At 38.2% G+C, this 26,886-nt stretch overlaps 1 protein-coding gene across 1 annotated transcript in view; it reads right to left on the bottom strand.

Moving 5' to 3' along the window:
- Positions 1 to 26,886, bottom strand: part of SYNE2 (spectrin repeat containing, nuclear envelope 2) — a 342,029-nt gene that overhangs the window by 284,382 nt on the left and 30,761 nt on the right. Inside the window, exons 2-8 of the mRNA XM_006891797.1 lie at positions 19,885 to 19,946; positions 18,188 to 18,283; positions 18,019 to 18,096; positions 17,841 to 17,933; positions 16,687 to 16,868; positions 12,099 to 12,295; positions 5,697 to 5,797 (exon numbers count right to left, since the gene is read on the bottom strand). Coding sequence (XP_006891859.1) covers positions 5,697 to 5,797; positions 12,099 to 12,295; positions 16,687 to 16,868; positions 17,841 to 17,933; positions 18,019 to 18,096; positions 18,188 to 18,283; positions 19,885 to 19,946 — 809 coding nt within the window. The remainder of the gene's footprint in view (positions 1 to 5,696; positions 5,798 to 12,098; positions 12,296 to 16,686; positions 16,869 to 17,840; positions 17,934 to 18,018; positions 18,097 to 18,187; positions 18,284 to 19,884; positions 19,947 to 26,886) is intronic.

Genomic DNA, 26,886 nt, shown 5'->3' with positions numbered 1-26,886 from the left:
GTACTGAACCCATCTTTCTAGTCTCCCCCAAACCCCGAGGTCAGTCCTGATTTACAACAGTGGCACCATGCAGTACTTGTCCTTTTGGATGGAGATACTTTGCTCAGCATAATGTCCTCCAGGGTCACCCATTTTGAATAATATTGCACAAGTTCCTTGTTTTTCAATGCAGTGTAGTATTCTATTGTGTGAATATACCACAACTTCTCTATCCATTCATTAGTTGATGGGCATTTAGGTTGTTTCCAACTCCTTGCGATTGTGAGCAAAGCCACAATAAACATGGGTGTGCATAACAGCATACATTTTTAAACAGATTCAAAGTAACATACTAAAAGAACAGGACATAGCCACATTTTAGGGGCATATCCATTTCTATTATTCTTCACTTTTTACAGAATATTATTCTAAACCACTTTTTAATAATAGATATTTCATAACGCTGAGCTAATAAATCTAGTCCATAGAGAGCTGTGCTGTTACTCAAAGGTGACATCTCTTTGGAAGTTTGAATCCAATGATTCTCTGGGGAAGAAGGATGGGCCATCTCCTCTCTAGTCATTTATAACTTCAGGTATGAGTCAGTTCCAACTTACAGGCAATGAGTTTAAGAGAATTTTATTTGTTTTGAATAAATATAAATATGGATAATCATACCCTATAAAAACTGAAAAAAAAAAAACAAACCTTAAAACATCTTGAAGATCCTAGTTTTGGTGATCTAGTGGATAAGGAATTATGCTGCCAACCCAAAGACAGGTGGTTCAAATACCTCAGTGACGCTTAAGGAGAAAGATCAGGAATCTACTCCTGTGTAATTTACAATCTGAAAACCCGCCGGAGGGTCAGTTATGAGTAAGTTCTAACTCAACAGCAATGAGAGTTGAACAAACACAATACTAATGTGATTTTGTGTTATGCAAGTATATGTTTTAGGGAACTCTGGTGACTTGTTATATGCTGTCGAGTCACCTGCGACCCTTACTGACCCTATGTAGAGCAGCTCTGAAGCCTGCCCTGTCCACAGCCAGTCTCACTAATTCTGACAAACCAACACCCGTTACCCCAGTTACTGTATCAATCCAACTCATTGGGGTCTTCCTCTCCTATGTTGTCCCTCTATCCTGTCAAGCATGATGTCATTCTCCAAAGACTGGTCTCTCCTGACCACATGCCCAAATTATGTGAGACAGAACTTCCAAATCCTAGCCTTCAAGGAAAAACTTGGTTTCACCCTCTCCAAGACAGACCTATTTGTTTTCTTTGCGGTCCATGGTATGTTCAAGACTCTTCTCCAGCACCACAACCAAAAGGCATCAATTAATTCTCTTCTGTCATCCTTAGTCACTGTACAGCAAAGACCATGGCCTGGATTAGGTGTATCTTAATCTCTAAACTGACATCACTGCTTTTCAGTACTCTGGAGAGGTACCTCACAGCAGATTTACCTAATGTAATTCATCTTTTGATATGCTGATTGCTAGTGTTAAGAGTGTTGATTGTGGGGCTGAGCAAACGGTAATTGTGAGCAACCTCAATCTCTTCTCCATCTATCATGATGCTGCCAATTGGCCCAGTGGTGAGTATCTTTGTCTTCTTGATATTGAGCTTCAATTCTTATTGAAGACTACAGTCCTTGACCTTCTGTAGCAAGCACTTCAGGTTTCCTTCAGTTTCAGAAAGCAAGGTTGTGTTATCTGCATAATGTAGGTTGCTGATGAGTCTACTTCCAATTCTAATGCCACATTGCTCCTCATAAAACCCTGCTTACCAGATGATCTGTTCTGCATATAGATTGAAAAGGTTTGCATCCCTGACACACTCCTTTCCTGATTTTTAACCATGCAGTGTTTCCTTGCTCTGTTCTGAGGACTGCTTCCTGGTTCAAGTATAGTTTTAATATAAGCACAATCAAATGTTCTGGAATTCGCATTTTCCTCAGTTAGCCACAATTTGTTGTGATCCACACAGTCAAATGCCTTTGCATAGTCAATGAAACACAGATAGACATTCTTCTGGTACTCTGTGCTTTCTTCCAAGATCTATCTGACATCGGCAATAATGTCTCTGGTGCCATGACTTCTTCTAAACCCAGCTTGTATTTCTGGTAATTCTCTGTCAATGTACTTTTCCAGTCATTTCTGGATGATCTTCATCGGGATTTTGCTAGTGTGTGATACTGTGTGATAATTTCCACACTCTGTCAGGTCACCTTTTTTTGGAATGGGAATAAATATAGATATCTTCCAGTCAGTTGGCCAAGTAGTTGTACTCCAAATTTTTTTGGCATAACTTAGTGAGTACAAGCAGGGCAGCATATGTTTGCTGAAATACGGCAATTAGTATTCCATCAGTTCCTGGGGCTTTACTTTTTGCCATTCTCCAGAGCAGCCTGAACTTCCTCCTTCATCACTACTGCATCGTGATTATATATTGTTTCTTGAAATTCTTCTATGTCAGCCACTTCCTGGTGGCTTAGTGGTCAGGAATTACACTGCTAGTCCAAAGGTATGTGGTTCAACTTCACCAGATGCTCCTTGGGAAAAAGATGGACAATCTTTTCCCATTCAATTTACTCCCTCTGAAATTCTGATAGAGGGTCAGGGGTCAGTTCCAATTTGACAGTAAACCACAAGAAGTGTATGTTTATGGGGGGTGAGGGAAATGGAAAGAATTTGTTCAAATTTGTATTAGAATTTTGTAAATAACCTAGTGGGGGGGGGAAAGAAGCATGTTTTATTCTTTAGCAATGGAGTCAAGCATGTTTTGAGGAGATTGTAAGGCTGTTGCAGGATAAGTCCAGTTCAGAGCTCGTCACTGTAAGTCACAGTCACATTGACAGCACTTAACAAGGAAGTTAATGAAGACTCTCAGTGACCTTATGAATAAGAGACCAAAGTCTTGCCCTCTCCTGTACCATCCTTACAATCTCTACCAGGTTCAGGCCCATTACTGCCGTCACTGTGCAAATCCAACTGGACTGACATATGCAAGTGAGCAATAATGACTTTTTCTGAGATTCTTGATTAGTCAATTGCATCTTATGTCTATTCTCCTTCAATTTCCATTTACTTCTCTATTAGTCAAAGAGTGTCCTCTAATATACTCTGCATCAATTTCATGGACAGTTGAATTTTTAATTTAATTTTTTTAATATGAAAATTAATTGGGAGAAAAGTAGCTCCTCAGCAGATCAGGAATAAATGAGCTGAAGTAAGAGCTTGTATTTCTCCTCGATTGTTGGCAGCATTTAGCTGGCATGCCCTGACTACCACAGGCGGGAAAACTTGTCCAATAAAATGTGACTGCATGGAAACATGTCTGAAAAAATTATCTGAAGTGCTTTTAAAAATAACATCCATCAAGCATTTAGTAAATCCACAACACTCATTTTATCATCACAAAAGTTGAATAAGTGTTCCCTTCCAGGTCACTCATTTGTATGAAATGGCTATCTACAATAGGTGGTGAAAATCAATAAAAACTGAATAATCAAATGGCAATGTGATGGAAACTGCGCAGTAGCTCAACAAGCAGGGATCAAGAGCACAATACAATGCATACCACTTACTTTCTATCATGTTAAATTTTTTAAAAATGTGAGCAGGTTTTCTTCTTGGAATGATGAAATCTAATTCTGTGAATACACCGAAAACCCACTGCACATTTTAGATGGGAGGATGTTATGGTATATAAATACTATGCTGCAGTTTCTGTTATGTGCTGTCCAGTCGCCTGTGTCTCATAATGACCCTATGTGCAATAGCTCAGAAGCCTCCCTGTTTTGAGCCAGTCTCATTGACTTTGACACACCTACTCCCATTGCACTAGATACTGTATAAATTAATCTTATCCAGGTCTTCCTCTCCTGCACTGTCCCTCCACCCTTCTGAGCATGATGTTCTTCTCCAAGAATGAGTCCCGTTGGGCCGCATACCCAAAGTAAATGAGACAAATCTTCCAACCCCTAGCCTCCCAGAAGAAACCTGGTTTCATCTTCTCCAATACAGACCTATTTCTTTTCTTGGTGGTCCATAGTATGTTCAAGACTCTTCTCCAGCATCACAACTCAAAGGCATAAATTCTTCTTCTATCATCCTTAGGCATTATCCAACTCCCTAATGCATAGCAAGTAATTGCAAAGACCATGGCCTGGATCAGGCGCACCTTAGTCTCTAGACTGACATCATCGCTTCTCAGAATTCTAGAAAGGTCCCTGGACAGCAGATTTACCTAATGTAATTTGTCTTTTGATTTCCTGACTGCTGGTGCCAAGAGTGTTGATTGGGAAGCCGAGCAAGCTATACCTGTTAACAACCTCAATCTCTTCTACATCCATCATGCTGCCAGTTGGCCTAGTGGTGAGAATCTTTGTCTTCTTGATATTGAGCTTCAATCCATATTGAAGACTACAGTCCTTGACCTTCTCCATCAAGCACTTCAGACCTTCTTCAGTTTCAGCAAGCAAGGTTATGTTATCTACACAATGGAGGTTGTTGATGACTCTTCCTCTAGTCCTGATGTCACCTTCCGCCTTTTAAAGCCCTGCTTCCTGAATGATCTGTTCTGCATATAGACTCAAAAGATATGGAGACAGGATGCATCTCCGATGTACTCCCTTCCTGATTTTGAACCATGCAGTGTTTCCCTGCCCTGAATACTCTAAACCTTTTAAAATTTATAATAGAAAAATATTTCCTATAACTGAACAAGTGATCCTATAGAGAGCAGCTTTAAAAAGATATTTTCGAGAATTCAGCAAAGTTTTATAAATTAACCACCACTCCCCTTTTTTTTGTTGTGTACTGTCGAATCGGATCCAACTGGCACAGGAGAAGATTGCCCCTCCTTCTCCAGAAGAGCATCTGGTGGATTTGAACAGCGCACCTTTGAGACTGCAGTCAGCTTCTTGCCATTAGGCCACCAGAGCTCCCCTAAATTAAGACTTTTAATGTGAAATGACACAACTAACTACTGGAAAGAAATTAGAATACAAGCTGGCTTGTGGTGTACAAATCAGCCCTGGTGACATCGTGGACTGTGTATTGGGCTAACTCAAACAGCAGTAGCTTGAATCTACCACGCCGCTCTACTGAAGAAAGACAAGGGAGATTTAGAGCCTTGGAGACTCCATTGCTTCTGAAATGATTTACAGCCTTGAAGACCCTATTGAAGCATTTCTGCTGTAAGCTAGAGGGTCACTACCAGTCAGAATCTACTTAAAGGTGAGTTTGATTTGGTAGGATACAAACTAGACAGAACAGAGATAAAGCCTTTTGGGTCATGGATGTCTTAGATGATGATCGAAATATAGATTACATGGGTGTAGGTAATTTTTCAAAACTCAGACACTTATCAAAACCACAATTACTGACATCAAGCCTATTCTAACTCAAACGGCCGGCCGAACCACTGGGTGTCGAAGGCTGTAAATCTTAATGGAAGGAGAGTGTTCACCTTTTCTCCTTAGAGGCACTGGTGGATTTGAACTCCCAGAGAGATAAGGTCATTTACTTAGTTGCACACACACACTACAGAACCTATCAACAGAGCTCCTTCTGTTCACTTAGGATCCGTGCATTTCACAGTCAGTAACTTTTATCTCAATCTTTATAATTAAAACAACATCTTTATAATTAAAACAACAATCAGTCAGGGACAACAAAAATGACCACGGTTTGTATTTATCGACATACCTGAGTCTCCTCTCCAGTCCTAGCTGCATCCTTGGAATACTTTAGAAACTGAGCCACATAAGTCATAATTGACTTTTCATCAGGATTGGTAACATCTACATCTGCAAAACAAGCCACATGGTCAGTTAACTAACAGTCAGAAGAAGCTGTGACACAGGGCAGCCTTGAAAAGAATCCAGGTGATTCACTAGCGATGAAGTCAGTCCCTGGTCCTGCATCCTTCTCATGAATGCCTACTAGTTAAGAGACTGGATCTAGAGTCAGACAGGTTTGGATTGAATGCTGGCACTCACTATGCATGTTGTAGAATGATGATACAGTCTCTTCCCATAAACAGTTCAAGCTCAGAAACTCAACAGAGAGTAGCTAAGAGTCTGAATTAACTGTGGGTAAGTTTAAGCACATTGTAGAATAAAATAAAAGTAGTCCAAGAGAGCAGAAAGGAGACACAGAGCATCCCTCTCTCTGGAAATATGGTGCAGAGACTCCTCCGTGAGTGAAGAAAGATATAGCAACTGAAATCCGTCCCAGAGAGAGGCTTTGGCATTTGTGCGGCAGAGCATCGCATAAAGATCAGTCTCCTTTGCTTATTAATTCAGTTACACTCAATGCAACAAATATTCACAGTCTCAACAATTACAGGTTACAGGCAAAGTACACAGGTCTTGCCCCCAGAGACTTTATGCTTCACCCCTTTATTCATTCAATGATGAGATGCTAGGAACTGTACCACAATAAGCTTACAGTTAGGACAAATACTGTAAAGACCACATTAGAAACAGCCAAGGAAAGGTTTATACAAAGAGAGAACATTCTTGCATGATTATGAGAGATAGAAAGAGAAGAACTCAACTTAAACTCTGTCCTAGAGTCAGAATTGACTCACAGCTGACCCTCCAAAGAGTTTTCAGAAAGCTGTACTCTCATGAGAGCAGTCTGCTCAGTTTTCTCCCAAGGAGACCCTGGTAGATTCGAACAGCCAGAGTTTGAATTAGGTGCACAATTTCCTATGAACTTCACACCCAGAGTTCAAGCAAGGGCAGTGCTGTTGCGAGGTGCCATTAACAGAGGAAATTGAAAATAACAGACACAAATGAAGATATATGAAGGGAAAGAGAATATACAAAATAAACAAAAACATATTAAAAATGATAAGCAAAATATCACTACAGAAAAAAGAAGTGTAGATGAATTTATGGAAATCAGATTTATAGCGAAGAAACAGAAAAGTGCAATTATGTTGTTACTGTTGAGTACCATCGAGTCAAAACCGACCCATAGCTGACAATGCTGCAGGTTTTAAGAGGCAGCAATCACGTGTGAGGAGACTGTCCTTTCTTCTCCCGCTGAGTGGCTGGTGGCCTCCAACTGAGCGCTTTTGGGAATGCAGCTCAGCTTCTTGTCACTAGGCCACCAGAGCTCTAAGTTGACATTGTCATGGATTTAACTGGAAAAGTCTTCATAAATACTTTCATTATTATTTAAAAAAAAACAAAAAACAGACAACATTTATTGGTTTTCCAGTACAGTAGGAAGGGCAGGTTAAACATTTTGTAAGCAAGAATCCAATGACTGACTGGCTTGAGTGTGCACATACATTACGGAGGAAATTATATTACCGGTATTGAAATTAATATTACAAAATAAAATGTGTATGAATGGATGTCTGAAAAATTAATTTGCTTTGTAAAATTTTACTCAAATAACAATTTAAAAATTAATCCCCCCTTGAAAAAGAGCAGCAGTTTACAGTTAAATAAATATAAAATAAATATAGCACACCATGCACATTGTGTTACTTTTGTGTACCATCGAGTCAACCTATGGAATGCTTTTATGGGTCCTCTAAATCAACCACAGAAGGTGACTGAATTCCACAAACAATACTATAACTCAAAACAGTAAGCACAGAAGAGATTTCCTGAGTGATAAGTTGAAAGGCTGGAGGCTAGAGCCTAACCAAGGGCTTAGTCTTCTGAGTCTGAAAGGTCACAGCCTTGAAAACTTGATGGAGCAGGTATACTGTGTCCACCTGGGTCCCTGGTGGAGAACAAATCAACTGATAGCAGCTGAGTTGGAGTTAATTGAGAGTAACTAACAAGAAGCATATAAAAGCAATCCATAAAAAGTTGTGGATAGAGTTTCAAAAAAGGAAGAGCCTGCAAGAACTGGGTAACTGTTTTACTAAGAAAAAGATAAACTGAAAGAGATTAAAATAATGATACTGGCTAAACCAGTAATTTCTTTTTAAAAATTTCTCATTACCAGTGAAACCATGCATGGTGATTAAATGTGTGTTTTTTTTAAAAAAAAAAAATTGTGTCCAAATAATTAAATATTTATTCTCTTATTCAGATATGACTGTAGCATTTGGTTTGCACCAATCATCATGATGTATTTCAATTACTGAGCTACTATTTAAGCTATTTTTAGTAAATTAAGGGCAATCATTCATACAGTAGAGGAAATGGGCTTTTATTTCATTGTCTAGATCATTTGTTACCTAATTATTCACAGACACTAAAAGAAATTGCTTTCTATTAAAACCAAAAAAAAAAAATCACAGTATAAGAGAAGTATCAAAACAAAACAAATCAACTACCAGCAATACAGAATTAGAGTTAAAATGTGGGAGAAATAAAAAGAATTTCTAAAAGACAAAAAAGCAATGAGGAGGCGAGGCAGGAAGGAGGGGGGAACCTCAAAGACATAAATAATGCTCACAAAAGGATTAATAATAAGCAATGAGAAGAGAGACCATTGATAAAATGAAATATAAAATGTGGAACCAGTAAATTTAAGACTAAACTCAACTGTAATTTTTGCATATTAAAAAACCTGAAGACCAAAAATTTACATAATTAATCCATGACCAATAGTGAAAAACAGCTGATAAACAATTTTTTTTAAAAAAAGGAATAGAAGAGTAAGCTTTATTTGTATGACAACAGTAAAGAATAATAGATGCATAGCAAAGTAGACTAGGGGAAGGGGTAGGGCAAGAGGGAGGAAACTAACTATACAATAATAAATGAATATTTTTTAAAAAATGAACTGGGTGAGTAGGAAGGAAAACACAATGATGAATGACTAAAACTCCAACTTTTCTGCAAACTTTCATTAAAATCACAATTGTTTTTGTTATGTGCCTTGGAGTCACTTGCGACTCAGCAATCTTTTTTTTTTTTTAAATCAGAAAAAATATCTTTTTTTAAAATAATTTTAATGAACATTTACAGAGATCTTGGATTTCCATTCATTCATTGCTGCACTTCTCTCCCCGCCCAACCCTCCCCTCCCATCCCCCAGTTTGCTCCTCTCTTTGAAAAGTAAAAGAAACACTCCCTCCCTGGTACACAATACCCCCCACACCCCTCCCACGGCCCCAAGTACATTCCACTATGCAACCGGAATTGTGGACTCTTGTGATAACCATAATTCACAAATTTTTGATAACTCTGTAAGCTTTTCTAAACAGTCATAACTAAAAAATTGAGTTCTATAAACATACAATTGTTGTTGTTATTGTGTACCATGGAGTCAGAATCAACCTATAGCTGGCAGGTTTTCAGAGGCAGTTTAAGGAGGCTGTAAATTGCATGGTAGGAAACTGTCCATCCTTCTCCCATGGAGCAGCTGGTGGCCTCAAACCATGCCTTCAGGATTACAATGCTGCTTCTTGCTACTAGGCCACTATAGCTCCCTAACATAGAATTAGTAAATCATATTGAAAATAAAGTTAGGTGTCCTAGTGGGTAAGGAATTGTGCCAGCAACTCAAAGGCAAGCTACCATCTGCTTACGGGAGAAATATAGGCAATCTCCTCCCAAGCAATTTACAGCCTCCAAAAACCCACCAGCAGGTCAGCTCTGAGTTAGTTCTTCCTCTGCAGCACATAACTGCATTATTTCTCTTCTTTGGAGTTATTTACACCTATTGTGCATCTATGATGAAAGTATTATCTATTTGTGTCCTCTCCCCAACGGTGTTCAGTGACTTCATGTTGTTGTTATGAGCCCTCAAGCTGACTGTGAGTCATAGCTACTCTAAGAACAATGGATGTGAACCTTGCCCTACCTTGTGGCATACGATGTTGTTACGTACCTCTGAGTCAGAACTAACCCACAGCTGACTCTCCAGAGGGCTTCAGAGGCCGTCGCCTGGAGAGAGAGGCTGCCTATCTTTCTCCCATGGACGAACTGGTGGTTTTGAACCATGCGCTCTTGGGTTGGTAGCACAATTCCTTACCACTAAGCCACAAGCACTCCCTGAAACTGTGACAATGATAATACTTACATATCAAAATAAGCATATGAAGGCTTGGTTTGTTGCTTCTTATAAAGAGGATGAGAAAATACAGATTAAATACAACACAGATAAAATTATGTTCCATTTGTATATGTGTGTGTGTGTATAATGAATAGTATAGAAATGAGAAAATAGTCTTCCAATATTAGATTCAACAAGCAAAGTCACCCAGATGATTAAAACCCAGGTGAAGCTCTGATATACATATGTTGTTTGTTCCCCTTATTAATTAAAGAAAGGTCTTTAACCAACAGTAGTCATGTAGGAACCACACTTATTCACCAATTCCAACCATAAATCGGCTACAGATACAAGAGATATCAATGTGTTGAATTATACTGATTTTATTATAGCATGATATATATTACCATCATTTATTAATTACCTGCTACGTGTCTTCTACATTCGTAAAATCTGTCATAAACTCATGTGTATATGTACACCTAATTTTTAGAGTTAATTGTTAAATACTTACCAGTACAATCCTAGTTACAGTAAAATGAATAGGTACGATCTCTGCTGAGAATTTGTACTTCCACTTCTATATACACTTAATCTACATTTTAACAGGATATCTAGGTGACTCTTAGGTATGCAAAAGAATCTTGTTAAAATGTAAATTCTGAGTCAATATCTATGGAGTAGAAATTCAAACTGTCATCAAGGGGTCAAGCCTGACCAAACCTGCTCACTTCTTGTTGTTACTATTTACTGTTGAGTCTGAACTATCTCAAAGCTGACTCTTCAGCAGGTTTTCAGAGGCAATAAATCACAATGGAGGAGACTACCCATCTTTCTCTTTTAAAGCAGCTGGTGGATTTTAATCCTGTGCTTTGGGGATTGCAGCAGAGCCCCTTACCAGTAGGCCACCAGGGAATCTAACTGGTAAAGAAAGCTGAGGCTAGAATTCATATCACTTTTCTTTTCAGTTCACTGTAATTGTCACTAATCCTCTATGCTGCTTTTTTGGCACTTAATTCAATCAAAAGCAGAGTGCTTTTCAAAATAAATTGTTCCAATCTTGTTGTTGTTGTTGTTATGTGCCGTTAAGTCACCTGCAACTCTGTACAAGAGCCCTAAACCCTACTCTAACTTGTGCCAATCTCACTGTCTCTGACACACCTACCCCCATTACCCCAGTCACTGAATCAACCCATCTTATTAAGGGTCTTCCTCTCCTGTGCTGTCCCTCCACCCTCCCAAGCATGAAATCTCTCTCCAAGAACTGGTCCCTCCTTGCAGTATGTTCAAAGAATGTCAGACAAAGCTTCAGAATCTTTGCCTCCAAGGAGCAGCTTGGTTTAACCCTCTCCGGGATGAACCTGTTCATTCTCTTAGCAGTCCACGGTATATTAAATACTCTTCTCCAGCACCACACCCTAAAGGCATCAATTCTTCTATCATCTCTAGTCATTGTTCAGCTCTCTGACGCACAGCAAGTGATTGCAAAGACCATGGCCTGTATCAGGCGCACCTTAGTCTCCAGAATGACATCATTGCTCTTCAATACTTTGGAGAGGTCCCTTACAGCAGACTTTCCTATCACAATACATCATAACATTTTTAAAAGTTGCTTTTTTAGAATAATTTTTGTGAATATAGCCAGGATTTAGGAATTTTTCATTTTCATTTGCTACTATCTAGCATGATTTACAGTTTCAGTGGGAAAAGCTGGGTAAACTGTAGCCATAAGCTAGGAAACAAAACAGCAGCATGGATCCTCACAGAGATTTGGCTCCAAAAGAGGGGTGGGGAACAGAAAAAGACAAACATGTAAACAACTTTAATTCAGGACTGAGTAAGATACATCTTATGGAAGACATTTCAAAACAATATAATAAAATTTAGGAGAATACAATAACGAAAACAACCTAAGGAAATAAAAGAAAACCTAAGCACAGGCTCAAATTATTCCCAGCAGTGCAGTTGCTTTCAGCTGTAACTTCATCCCACAATGGCCTACATCATCTGGTGAGAAATCTTAATTTCATAAAACTTAGCAAAGAAATAAAATTATCCAGGACTATAGATTAACGTTGTTGTATTTCATAAACAGAAACCATTTTTGTCTTAAAAAAAAGCAAGTTTCTTTACCTTCTGGTTCCAGCAGTTTGGGAATGTTTAATTCTCGTTCTGCAATCCTGAAGGCCTCTTTCAAATTGTCTCTGTTGGATCTATGCTTCACAGTGTTTAAATCAATTAAGTCTGGTCGCAAGGCATGAATGACGGCTAAAAAAGCCATCCCATTTCTCCAGCTTGACTTAAAATCTATAACACTCACAGACTCATAGCTATCATAAAGGGACAAAAAATATGATAAGCACTATTAAAAAAACTGTATCACGACAATTAGAGTATGTTCAGTAGGAAGTAATGCAAAATTGAATGGAGCAAATAAATTATATAAATCATTCTAGTTAAAAGATGTAATTTGTGGTCAAAGTAAATGTTATACTGGGTTTTCATACTGTGTGTCGTTTTCGTCGTCCCCCCGGCCCAGATCAGCAGAATTTACTTCATAAAGGAACTGGCCAGAAAAGTACAGCCCTTGGGCCTCACCCCCTCCTACTCAATCAAACCCTGGAGAAGACCCACCAAGGTGTGTAACAAACCCTGCAGGTAAGAAAGGTCTGAGAACCATGGCTGTAGATAGATACTTTTCATTTATTTAATCTCTTGGATCATGACCAGCTTTAGACTTCTGCATGTAATTGATGCTCTTCATTATAAGAAACATTTTTCTTTCTCTTAAAAGCAAATTAAATTATACCGTGTGTGAAGTCAGTGGTGTAGTAGCCCACTAGTTACACAAATTTTATCTACACCTTACTTTAGCTAACTTAAGTTTGAGAAACAAGTCCAGAGAAACAAGTCCAGATTCTCTAAACCGTTTGAGAAACAGTCCAGAACAATTCTAATTACTGCTGGTTGTCATTCAGTCAGTTATGAGGTGCACAGAAAATAATTGCTTTGTGGCCGGGGCCTTTTGGAAACAGGCCACTAGGCCCACCTTCCAAGGTTCCTCTGGGTAGGATCAGGCACCATTCAGTATCTACAACACTCTAGTTTTCTTTAACATCTCAAGAGGAAAAGTCAATGGCTTATGGAATGAATCAAGTGACAAGCGTTTGGATCACTGTGATGTAATGCTTTATATGTAGGGCTGCTCATTGGAAGTTCAGTAGTTTGAATCCACCAGACACTTCATGGGAGAAAAATGTGCATTCTCTTCCAATAAAGATTTATAGCCTTGGAAACCTGATAGAGGTCACAATGACGTGGAATTAACTGGACACTAGTGCAGATGTGTGGCATGTCACATTGTAGTTAATGACTTTCCTGTTGTTTAACAAACACAAGGTGTTTACTGTGCTCAGAAACATACCAAGTAAGTGAAGAATTAATGTTTATCCTATCCACAACTACTTTAAGAAGTAATATTATCCACATTTTCTCACTGAGGAGACTACAGCACAGATTCAAAGGGCCAAGGTCATCAGTGAGAGATAGTTAAGAGCCAGAAATTAAACTCGAGTACTTCATCCAACTTCAAAGTATGCTCTTAAATACAAAACTGATATTAAACTGATAGAAGGGTGGGGCTGGGAGGGACAAGATCACGTATCGGAGGGCAGAGCCCAAAGCAGACCACAAAGGGCTAGTCACAGCTAAATCATAGGGCACCCACTGACTGCTAGTATTCGGGCTCACTGAGAAAAGGGAACGTGGTTGGCTTCGTTTGCTTCACAAGAAAACAAAACCTAATCACTGACTCCTATGAGGAACTGAGTCATAGCTGACCTTCTAGCAGGTTTTCAGAAGGTGTAAATCACAAGAGAGTTGACTGCCCATCTTTCTCTAGCAGATCAGGTGGTGGATTCAAAGTACCTGTCTCTGAGTTGGCAGCACAAACCCTTACCCACTAAGCCACAGATCTCCCTAATTTAGCTTTACACCTGAGTCCCTGATAATCACAGCACAGCAACATCAAAGTCATCTAACAACGCCATCAGTGACTGTTGAAACTAGGATGACGGCATGATTGAAATACTTAAGAAAAAGTTCTGCATCTTAATAGGTTTATCAAAGGCTTTAAATTTAAAAAAAATAAAGAGGGACATGGAGGAAACCTGAGGTGTTGAAAAAATATCTGGAATCTGAAAGACCTTGAAGGTTAACATAAATGAAAGAAATCTGATGTGATGTAATCATGTTTTTCACACATCCTCTGTTTTAGATTAAAAAATTTTTAGTCAACTGAAGCATAACGATCTTTGAGAGAGTCAAGGAAAGTTCATGTAAAGCACTTAAAACCTTTAAGATCAGCACATTTGTGCCTTTTGTAGAATTAAGGAGGATGAATGACAACTAAAGAAGAATGAAACTGAAGAAGAAATTAACATCACAGCCTTTCATTAAATAAGAATAACTCAGAAATCCAGACAGTTGAAAGGACATAGTACCACTTTCCCTGGCAAGGCTATCTGTGACAAGGAATCCTTCTAAACTCTGTAGCTCTTCTTGTGGTAAAACTATCCGCATCTAAACTCCTTCCTGAGGAAGCTCTGGTAGCTAGGTGGTAAGTTGTGCTGTTAACCCAAGGGCACATGGTTCGAAACCACCAGCTGGCTCTGCGGAGAAAAATGAGCAATCTCCTCCTATGAGATTTAATGCCTCTGAAAACTCACTGGAGGGTCAGCTATGATTAAGTTCTGATTCGACACTACACAACAACAAACTCATTATTAAATGCCATCAAGTCAACTCCAACTCACAGAGACCCTGTGAACAACAGATTGGAACCTTCCTCCGTCTTGTGCTCACAGCCTCTGCCCTGCTCAAGCCCCACTACCGCAGTCACTTTATCAGCCTATCTCCTTGGAGGGAGCTCTTCTCTTTCACTGCTCCTCTACTTTTCCAAGCATGCCATCTTTTTCTAAGCTTCTGTCTCTCCTGACAATATGCTCAATGTATGTGAGAAGTTGAATCACCATTTCTATTATCTAATACGCCTTATTCTTCCAAAATTTCATCTCTGTAGTTCGTTGAAATAAAAAAGTAAATGTCCTCCAAGGAATTATTTTTTTAAAAAAAGGAAATAAGAGCACTAATCTCCCATTATTATTGTCATTTTTCTTGAATGCCTTCTCTCTTGTTGCTTTATTTCCTTACTAAAGTATGGTATTGTAAACTATGGGGACTTTGGTGTCTTAGTGTAGCAGTAAACAGTTCCAAGCAGTAGTCTCTCATGTATTACGGCTCTGCACCAACTTACAGATGGGAGAAGAGGGAATACCATTAAATAACAGGGAAGAAATAATGCCATAAAACTGAGTGCAAAAAGAACACTGTACATTGAGGGAGTTTTCAGTGTCCACCTAGAAACTTCAGTAAATTTAACATGTTGTTGTTTGTTGTTATGTGCCGTCGAGTCGACTTCCTTATAAAAAAAAGGACATCTCATTTCTATGATTTCTATGTGGCATGATATAAAATGATTCTTAGTATGGAGGAAACTGGGGACTACGAACATATTTCTAGAAAAATGCTCCGCAAAGCAGGTCTCTAACTTGACTGTTTAAATTTAAGCATCAAACAAACACAAGGTTAGATGGCATACTATCTCCTGATAGAGTTCTCACAAGTTTAAATGCACCTGCATTATGTCAGATACTATGGTAAAACATGTGAATCTAAAACCACCTTACAGATGAAATTATGCCTAAAGAAAAAGGTATTTAAAGACCGTTTTACTCCAAAACAAAAATAGAGCATCTAACCAAAACAAATGGTAGCCAAACAGGCAGGTTACTCGGACGACACCATGTTCAGGCTTTGAGAACTAAGAATAACTGAGCTCATCCTTTATCATCAACTTGATTCCAACTGACAGTGACCCTAGAGGACCACGTCAAAATATCTCACATGGTTTCCAAGGCTTCTAAATATTTATGGAGGCAAACTGGTTTATCTTTCTCCCTCACAGTGATTGGTGAGCCTGAATTGCTGACCTATAGGTTATCAGCTAAACACTTAACTGGGGCACCACCAGGGTCCACAGATCTCCACAAATAGAAAATTCACTGGGGCTGAGTTGGGGGGGAAATGGTATAGCATGGTTTGGGTGTTTTCTTCTCTCTTTTTTTTTAAGGATCCTCCAGCAATTTTTATTAAGGAATTGGATTCTTTTCTATTTTTTTAAATTATTATTAATTTTAATGAAAATTTACAAAGACTTTGGATTTCCATTCACTCATTGTTGCACTTTTCTCCCTGCCCACCCCTGCCCCCTCAGTTCGCTCTTCTCTTTGAAAAGTAAAAGAAAAATTTCTTTTATTGTTATACAATCCCTCCCCCCAAGTCTACTCCACTATGCAGCCTTCGTTCTGGACTCCTGTCATGACAATAATACCTAATCATATATCCCTTTTAAATAGTTATCTCCCTCATCTGTTTCAATGCAGTATACATAATAATTTATCCCATCTTCCTCATTCTCCCCTCTACCCCAATGTCAGTTGTTTTACAACAGTGGCACTATGGGTGTTTTCTTTTTATGAAATGCAAGTGTCTGGATGAGCATTATACTCAGTCTACCTGACTTTCAGTGACGTTGGGCTAGCAGATACATTTGCCCTGTGAGTCTTATCTGCAAACCTGTGGGTCACAGGAAACTACTTACGTGGCACACTGCTCCTGAGCCCACAAGAGCAGAGCCTTCTTTGCAGACATCTGCCATCTTGCTTGGGCTTTGGAGCATTTCTTAGCTGGAGGACTTGAGGTAGGAGATGTGTCAACTTCATTCACACAATCCACAGAAGGTTGATTGTAATTGCAAGAAAGAGTCTGGGCAAGCTCCTCAATCTAAGGAAAAGATAGCAACAGTGAACACACACAGGACCACAAATTAGTGGTACTGACAGAATGCTACAGTCAATACAAGATCTAGAAAGTATCAGATCAATGTGGGAGTCTACTCGTAGACCAAATCCTTGAATAGTAGCATGTCTCGTTTGGGCCTACCCTCTGGTTTTCCTCAAGCCCTTTCATGTTCTCATGGTAGTAGGGTCTGGTTTTGGTATGAGTTAGTGTGAGGACAGAACTGGATATTGGAAAAATTACTCAGATTGGAATATGGTACTAAAAAAAAATAGCAGGGTTTTACAAAGTAATTTCTTACTTTTCAAACATTTACTCCAGCAGCTTTCTACCCACTTAATGACAATAAATTTAAAAAATCAGCATCATATACTATAACAAGTTCAATTTTGTGTCTTCTCTCTCTTTTCTTTTGTGAGTTTTGCTAGTGGTTTATCGATTTTGTTGACCTTTTCAAAGAACCAACTCCTAGTTTTGTTGATAGTTTCAATTGTTTTTCGGATTTCTATTTCATTTATTTCTGCTCTAGTTTTTATAATTTCAGTTTTTTTAAAGGGTAACAAGTTCAATTTTGACCAATGCTTTACTCACTGCCTTCTAGTTGGATGACTCAAAATTGATGCTCTATTGGGTTTCCGTAGCTGTAAATTGCAAGGCTGAGTATTTCTCCCTCAGAGTCATTACCACCAGCTATGAACATCTCTAGATTAGCAGCACAACTCGGACAATGCCATGAGTATAATTTAATACTAATATAATCATTATTCAACATTCCATTTTCAATTGAAAAAGTAGCAAAAAGTAAACTATATATTTTCCACTGGTTAAGATTTCCAATGTCCTATTATAGAAAAGCTCAAGACTAAATTCCGCATCAAGGAGCATTTATTTCATGACACAGATTATACACTATGGTAATTAAAGTGGTAATAACTTGTATATAATCATATAACTTACATGAAAGTGCAGGATAATTGTCCAAATCAGGCCAAGAATAATTGATGGATTTCCATCTACAATATCAGCCACATGGATATTTATTAGCTTGATCTGGAAAAGAAGAAATTTGAGTTAAAAGGAGAGAATAAGTCATAGCCTCAATCTTGGCTCTGATTTCATGGGAATTCATACTCACTGATCGGTTTTTCAGGAATGTCAGAGCATGTTCTATGTTGATTCTGCATTGGAATGTATTAGATCCTTTATCCCGAGGCTATGAAATTAAAACAAAAGAAATCACTCAGTAATATGAAATGCTTTTTTTTTTCAAGCAATGACATTTTGGATGTCCTGTAAAAGCTTACCAACTGTTGTCCTGAAAGTACTTCCAACAAGTCCAGAAGGACATGCCCCTTCTTAATGTCTGTGAATAGGTCTGATACAACTGTGGGGTGTGTGTGCTGCAAATGGGCACAAGAAAAATAATCATTCAAACTTTGATCCAAAGACACAATACCCTTAAGAATTTTATCAATGTACTTTGTGGTTTTATGGTAGTAATTTTCTTCTTAACTAATAGAATGATGTGAACTTGAAACAATCCATATCAAAACATGTTAAGAAAAATAATGAACCTAGTTTATTTGCTGACAAATTTCTAATAACACTTTCATGTATTTGGAGACAAAGACCATTTTTCTAAAGTAAGCCAGCTGAGTAGTTTCTCAGATTTAGAAAGATAAACACTGTGTTGGGAGGAGAGCAAAGGGGACAGTGAGAAGGGAGTCATTCTTTGTGTACCTAGGCTGTAGCCAGCACTTGGCATACTAAAAGGTACGATGTCATGATCATTAAGGTCAAGACCTCTAGGTCCAGACTGCCTATGTTTATGTGCTGATGCTAACACTTATAAACTGTGTGAGCCTGACAAGTCACATAACTCCTCTCCTCTACACACTTCCCTGTCTTTGAAACAATTTTATAGCATTGTTGTTGAGAGTAAAGGAGTTATCATATTTTAAATGTTTATGACAGGGCCTAATACAGTCAATACTCAATATATATGAGCCATTATTGTTACTGTTTCATTTCATGAAAGATACTACTAATTAAATATTTTTATATCACTGTACATGTCCTTTTTTTCCTCTTAATGTGCTGGAAAAGAATTTTTAAAAACCATCAAAACAAAATCAAGGTAAATTTTAAATTTTAGCCCATTTTTATTCAAGACATACAATTAATCATCAACTTTAATGTTGGACTGATTGAACTGGGCACTAAGAAAAAATGGAAGGGATCCTAATTTATAAGATGTGGGTATACTGACATGCACTGGTAGCATAGTAGCAAGAACTGTGCTGCAATCCCAAATTCACATGGTTCGAATCCACCAGCTAGCCTCTGCTGGAGGGTCAGCTATGGGTCAGTTCTGACTCAATGGTACACAACAACAACAACTAGAATAATAACTAAAATGGAAAAATTATGGGTCATGATCAGCTAGAAATTTAATCTCCATCTTAGAAAACAAAAGCAGCAGGTTCTGCATAGCAACCAAATCTCTTGAATGGCACAGATCAAACAAAAAGAATCTGGATCAAAGATGGAAGCCAAGTGATATTTTGAATGTTATATGTCATTCTCTCTAGTCCTGGCAAAATTCAATCTCCTACATCAAGTTTCTAAAATGACTTAACTACAATTTTTCCTATTCTCCCATTCCAGGGTTTCAACCTGTAATTTTCCCTCTTCCTGTTATCATTCCAATAAACCCATGCCTCTGGAAACTCTATGAACTTTGATAAATGTCTATAGTTATAGAAAGGCTTCAGGCCTTTTGTTCATAGAGTCACTATGAGTTGTATTTGACTCAAAGGCAATCAATACCACCAGCACCATATTTTACAAACGTAGGTCTATTCCTGCCTCATCCCTGAGTGAACTAGTTCAAAGCTTTGTTTTTATATTATCACCAGTACTATTTTTTATGGCTTCATTTGGGTCAAAATTGAGGAAGTAATATATATTTATAACTTAATTTGTTATTTTTTTCCCTCACCTTTGCCAACTGTGAGTTTATCCAGCAGGTAAAGGTCTTCTTCTGAGTATGTTCCTGTTCAGCTTTTAAAAAGAAGAGAGAGAATAGCAGCAGTTATAAGACAAGAAATTCAGACTTTTTTTACTACATCAAAGTTCCAAAAGTCTTTCACTCTGGCTCTGTGCCTTTGATTCACAATCTTACAACCATACTCTGATCTTCATTTCAGATGTTTACTCATGAAGCACTGTAGAAATAATATGCTGCTATGAGAATTTTTTTAAAGCCACAGGTAAACTGATAGTAAAAAATAGCTTAATATATATATATTTTTTACTGTCAAAAGTATTACGGCTATAAGGTCTGGATTATGTGCATTCATATGTGTGTATGGGGGAAGGTGTACCACATGGCCTGTGGTCATGATGACCATGGAACTATGAAGAGTGAGGAGAAATTCTAACCCACCAGGATTTACAGTCTAAGCCAAAGCAATTTCACTTGAAAACAAACAAACAAAAAATCCAAGTACATCTGGAGATACTTTAAAAACCTTGACATCAGTCTGAAAATTAGTCAAGGATCATAAATCACTAATGTATTAACTGTGGTGTTGCTGTTATGTGCCATCGACCCTCCAGTGAGTGGGCTTTCAGAGTAAATCGTATTGGGATATTGCCTATCTTGTGGATTTGAACCACCTGCCTTTGCATTGGCAGCACAACTCCTTAACACTAGACCAGTAGAGCTCCCTATAAATGATATGTAAATCAAAGAAAGAGACCTGAGTTTAAAACTTTTCTTTGTTACTGAGCAGCTGTGTGATCTTGAACAAGGGACTGCACTTCTCTGCAGTCCAACATAATGAGGTAAGAACACGTTCTCTCCTCTAGATCCTATTAGAGGAATTGCGATATTTATTTACAGTACTTAGCATAAAATACAGCCTATAGTAAGTACATAAAACAATTTAGGTTCTCCTCTACTAACTGGACTGGAGTCAAGAGAAAAACATTAACACAGAGTACGCCCCTCTTTTTTCTTCTCCCCCATTCTGGAGCTGTCTGATACCATGCTTCTTCACCTCTACCCACTCAGCTTCTGCAGACATCCTGACATCTCAAGTCAAAGGAGAACCTTGCACACAAGATCGAGTCTCCATTTTTTTTAAGCTGTTTATTTTTTATTTTTATTTTTTTAATTTCCATAAACATTTACAGAGATTTGGGAATTCCATTCATTCATTGTTGCACTTTTCTCCCCGGAGTCTCCATTTTTTCTTAGATCTCTTCACTCACAAAGACAAGGATAAGACCAGAAACCCACTCCTTTCTAAATACACACTCAGAGCCTTGCCCCTATCACCCACATGAGGTCACCAGACCTCATCTCACTGCGCCCTATGCTCGTGTTTACCTAACCCAACACATGCACACACCCACATGCATATACAAACTCACACATGTACAAACACACATCCATGAAAACACATGTACATGCACAAAGACATATATCCTACACACTGAGGTATCCCTCACTTCTCTGACTATAATTTCCATAAGGCTCTGGCCATCCAAATTTTCTCACCTTTTAACTCTGAACTGTGAAACAACCCTTTCAGTAATGGTGACATCCTCATGCACAATCAGTGAATCCTCGACATGTACAATACCCTCCTCAACATTCAGTTATCACCTTGCTTTAATTTACAACCTGACTCTTCTCTGAGAACAGAATTTCTCCTGCAACTTTCTCAAGTGGTTGCTCTCCTCCCTCTTATATCCCTTTTAACCTTAATCCTCACTAGTCCTTCCAAGTCCTTCTTCCCATCTCTCTTTTGACTATGAAATAGTCTTGTTTTGAACCTCAGGCCATTAATATTAGTCATCTACTACCTTGTAATTCCCCCTCGAATATTTATAAACTTATTGTTCACTGTCAGTCTCTCCAATAAATCCCTACCTAATTTCTGCTGACTTCAATAGACACTCAGATGAATCCAAGGTCCTGACCTCTAGTTTCTTATTTTCTTCTTCTTCAGTAAGTATGCCCTCTGCCTTGTTTCACTCACTAATTATTACATTATTTCCCAGACTTTTGTCATTACTACTAATTATGTTTCTCCATAATCTTGGATCCCCATCTCTGAACATCACCTCCAATCTTTTTACTCCCTTTATTACCCCAATTTCAACAATCTTTGGAACCCAGTGGGAACTCCAAATAATCCATTCTTCTAGATTTTTAGTGTCCCTTGTCTCCTCCACATCTTTTCTTTCATCCTAGTCCATTTTAACTTGTGACAAAGGAGTAGATACAATGCAGGGGTAGCTGAGTCTGACTTCTACCCAATTCATAAAGAGGAATTTCTCCCATCAATAATATTCATAGTGTCATACAAATAGCATATGTTCTTGCACCTATTTCTCCCACTCACTGGGTTCAGTATCTGTTGCAAATTGACTCATAAACTTTACTCAGAGTAAAGTCTATGGGGTTTATTAGAGTTTAAAGTTGTGGAGTTTATCAAGGAAATAGGTAGGGGAGTGGGAGAAGCAAAACATATCACACAGTGCAAGTCCAGGTTTAGTCCAGCAGTCCCAAGCCTGGTTAACAGCACCAAATTATTCCTAAATTAGTGAAAATCCAGGGTCATTTCAGCAGCATGTAAGAAACCTCTGGTTTCCTCGAATGTCAAGCAAACTTTGTCTCAGAAGAGTCACAAGTCAGCTTTTCACTTAATAATACAGCAAGCAAAACCTTTAACTGTGGATCCATCTTCGAGGTTTCTCTGGATACATCTTGGCACTGTCTCTTCACAGCAATGCCACAAACTCTTTGCCATCTGGCACACTCTCTCACAGTGTCTTCACACACTCTCCACCACCATCTCTCACAGTGTGGCGAGTACTGTCTTATATTTGTCCCACAGCTGCTGATGACTAGAAAGATTATCTGCCCAGTTAAGGAAGGTGGAATGCCACTATCCCCCAAGCCCCCCAAAAAACCTGGGGCTAACACAATATCTAGGAAAGCCAATTTTCAAGGGTTCTGTCACCCCAACTTTCATTGTGAGCTATTCTAAATTTTTCCTTGCCCTCAGTTTATTTTGCTGTATTTTTTTGCACACTTCATGACTCTGCCCACTTAACATTGCTGAATAAGGCTGAAGAAAACTCACAAAATTCTGACTGGTCTTATTTTGCATTCCAGCTCGGCCCTCAGCACTGCCCCTTCTATTACCCTCAACAGCAATTTTACACCTCATCCTTCCTTAAACTTCCAGCATCTCCTCCCTCATCTTCACTTTTAGCTCACATCTTTCTTTGTAAGAAAATAATTACTCCACAAAAATAACTACCCCACGCACAGTATCAAAATCTTCTGTCTTACAATATGTTAATATAAGCAAAGCAGCCTTTTCTACCCCTAAAATCAATTCATTCACTTTTTTGTTAGATCCCATCCTTTTGCATCTAGAGCGCTCTGGTGGTAACAAAGCTAATGGTAAGAAGTTCTACTGCAATCCCAAAGGCACGTGGTTCAAATCCACCAGCTGTTCCATAAGTGAAGAATGGACACTTTCTTTCTGTGTGGTTTACTGTTTCTGAAACTTGCGGGAGGATCAGTCAGGGGTAGGTTCTGTTATGACAACACACAATAACAGAAAAAATGGTATTTACGGAGCACTGGTGGTTTAGTGGTGAGAAATTGTGTTGTTAACCTAAAGGCTCACAGTTCAAATCAACCAGCTGCTCTACAGGAAAGAGATTAGCAATTCTCTCTCATGAAATTTGTCTCTGAAAACTCACTGGAGGATCAGCTGAGTCAGTTCTGACTCAAGAGAACATAATAAAAAGAAAAATAACATTTTGCTACTTTCTTTCTAATTTTTTTTCTCTCTTATGGATCATTCCAATAAAGATAGAGCCATACCATGAACTTTCTCATTTAAAATAATGAACAAAAATCACAACAATGTCTCTTTATTAACTGTAATTCCTCATTTCCTGTTGCTTTATCGGCTGTGCCTCTTTTTGGCAAAAGATATCAAAAGAAATGCTGTAAAAGTACTGTGGCCAAGTCCTCTTTCTATTCTTTTTTTTTCCCTTTCTCATTCTTTCTTAACTGAACCTACACTTACCAGATTCCTGTTGTTCCACCAAAACGTCCTCTAAGATCATAGAATCCCTCTCTCTAAAACTAACAGTTGATTTTTAGTCTTCATCTAATTGAACTAAAGAGCAGCATCCAAAGCCTCACTTTCTTCCTACTGATTGGTTCTTCTCCTTTTTCCACACTTCATATCTAATGTCTGGGAAAATCCTATTAGATTCACCTTGAAAATATATTCAGAATAGCACCACCTCTTACCTTCTCCACTATCACAGCCATGACCCAAATCTTTAATACCCCCCACCTGAATTACTGCCATAGACTCCTACCAGGTTTCTATCCTTCCAATTCTGAATGGTATTCTCAACAGAGGAGGCAAAATGGTGCTGTTATAATGTTAAGTCAGATCAAGAAACTCTTGTTGAAAACCCAGCAAGGGCTTCCAACAACACTCTTCACTACAGCTACCATACGATCACCACAATTTCCTCCTTGTTCATTTCATTCCAACCAGTTATGCTTTTTCAAACACCCTAGGAATAGTCCCAGCTTAGAGTTTTTTCCACTGGCTGTTCCTACTTACAAGAATATTCTTAACATGGATATTGACAAAGACAATTCTTTCATCTCTTTGAAATTATGGCTCAAAAAATGTCAACTCTGACTATTCCTGTTTGAAACTGCAGCATGCCCTAACTGTGAACTCTCTTATCTTACTCAATTTTTTATATAACATTTATCATATTTTAAGATTCTATACTCCACAATCAACACCTATGGAACCATCAGTCAAAAAAAATCAGGTGATATATTGTATTTGCAAATCTTCTGCCAAGGATGGCTTTAAAGTATGAAGAACAGGGATGCCAATGCAAAAACTAATCTGCACTGGACCCAAGCTATGGTATTATCAATCGCTTCCTTTGGATGTGAAGATTGGACAATGAATAAGAAAGACTAAAGAAGAAACAATGCCTTTGCATTAAGATGTTGGTAAAGAGTATTGAATACACCATGGACTGTCAAAAGAACAACAATTTTTAAAAAATTGTCTTGGAAATAGTACAGCCATGGTGTTCTTTAAAAGCAAGTATAGTGAGGGTTCATCTCATATACTTTGGGCATGTTATCGGGGGGTCCAGTCCTTTGAAAAAGGTATCATGCTTGGACAGTAGAAAGTCAGTGAAGGAGAGGGAGAACCTCAAACAGATGGATTGGTGCAGAATTGGGAAAGGTTTTATTCTATTGTACATAGGGTTTCTATTAGTCAGAGTCAACTCTACTGCATCTAACAACAAAACTCTATAGACTTCATTGTGCTTATTATTTAATATCTCACCTTCTTCCCAAAAGAATACAAGTATCACAAAGGTCAAAAGTTTTGTCTGTAATTTAGGCCAAGTACCTAGAATGCCCACTCAGAATAGACACTAAAAAATATTTGCTGAAGTAATCATTATGTTTAGTATACTTTGGACCACAACTCATCAGTCAGTTTGGCATACTACAATGGCTTGTGTATTGATGTGATACTAAAGAATATTTGCTGAAATAATCATTATGTTTAGTATACTCTGGACCATAACTCATGTGTCAGTTTGGCATACTATGGTGACTTGTGTATTGCTGAGATGCTGGATGGAATGCCACCAGAATTTCAAATACCAGCAAAGTTATCTATAGGGGACAGTTTCAGCAAAACTTCCTAAGATAAACTAGGAAGCAGGCTAAGATATGCACTTCTGAATATAATGGACCTTTGAGAACCCTATGAATAGCATCAGAACGTTTCCTGATAATAGGGTCATTCATCACCTGCATTATGTAGATGACATAATCTTTCTTGTAGAAAACAAAGAAGACTTGACATATACTAATGAAATTTAAAAACTATACCCTTCATTAAAGATTACAGTTCACCATGAAGAAAATGAAATTTTTCACAACTGGATCAATAAAGAACATCATGATAAAAGGAGAAAAGACTGAGGTTCACAATGATTTATTTTAATTGGATACAGGATCAAGATCCATGGAAGTAGCAACCAAAAAATCAAAAGACATACTGCACAGGGCAAATCTACTACCAAAGACCTTTTCAAAGTGTTAAAGAGCAAGGAAAATACTTTAAAGACTACACTTGACCCAAACCATGGTAATTTTAGGTGCACTGTACCCAGACCAAGGTATTTTAAGTTGTTTCACATGCATGTGATAGCACCGTGAATAAGGAAGATCTAAGAACACGATTTAAAAATATCTGGAACAACTACCATTACAAGGAACTGCCAAAAATGCACACTGGATTCAGAAGAGGCTGTGGAATGAGGGATATTATTGTTGCTATCAAATGGATCTTGGCACACAAGAAAGATGTTTATTTGTGTTTACTATCTATAGACTAAGAAGCAGTAGTTCAAACAGAACAATGGAGCACTGTGTGGTTGCAAGTCAAGAAATGTGTGCATGAGGATTGTATCTCCTCTATATACCTATTCAATCTCTATGCAAAGCAAATAATTCAAGAAGGACTATATGAAGAATGTAGCATTAGGATTAAAGGAAGATTTATTAACAACTTGTATTACGTAGGTGGAGAATCTTTGTTTTCAGAAAGTGAAGAAGCACTTACTGCAGGAATCGAACGATTACAAACTTCAATATGTGTTACATCTCAACATCAAGAACATCACTGGAATAACAGTGATGTGAGATGGAGAAACAATTTCATTTTACTGGGATCTACCAGCAACTTCTGTGGTAGTAGCAGGCAAGACATCAAAAGACATGTTGAACTAGGCAAATCTGCAACGGACCTCTATAAAAAGCTAAAGAGCAAGAATATAAAAGAATATAATTTTAAAGACTAAGGGGCACCTGACGCAAGCCATAGTATTATCAATAGTT

This window comes from Elephantulus edwardii, unplaced genomic scaffold (assembly GCF_000299155.1).
Source record: "Elephantulus edwardii isolate Elephantulus edwardi_28Jun2011 unplaced genomic scaffold, EleEdw1.0 scaffold00104, whole genome shotgun sequence".
In the NCBI taxonomy this organism is placed as follows: Eukaryota; Metazoa; Chordata; class Mammalia; order Macroscelidea; family Macroscelididae; genus Elephantulus; species Elephantulus edwardii.
The sequence above is the reverse complement of the archived record's forward strand: the minus strand, read 5'-3'. Positions and strand labels throughout refer to the sequence as shown.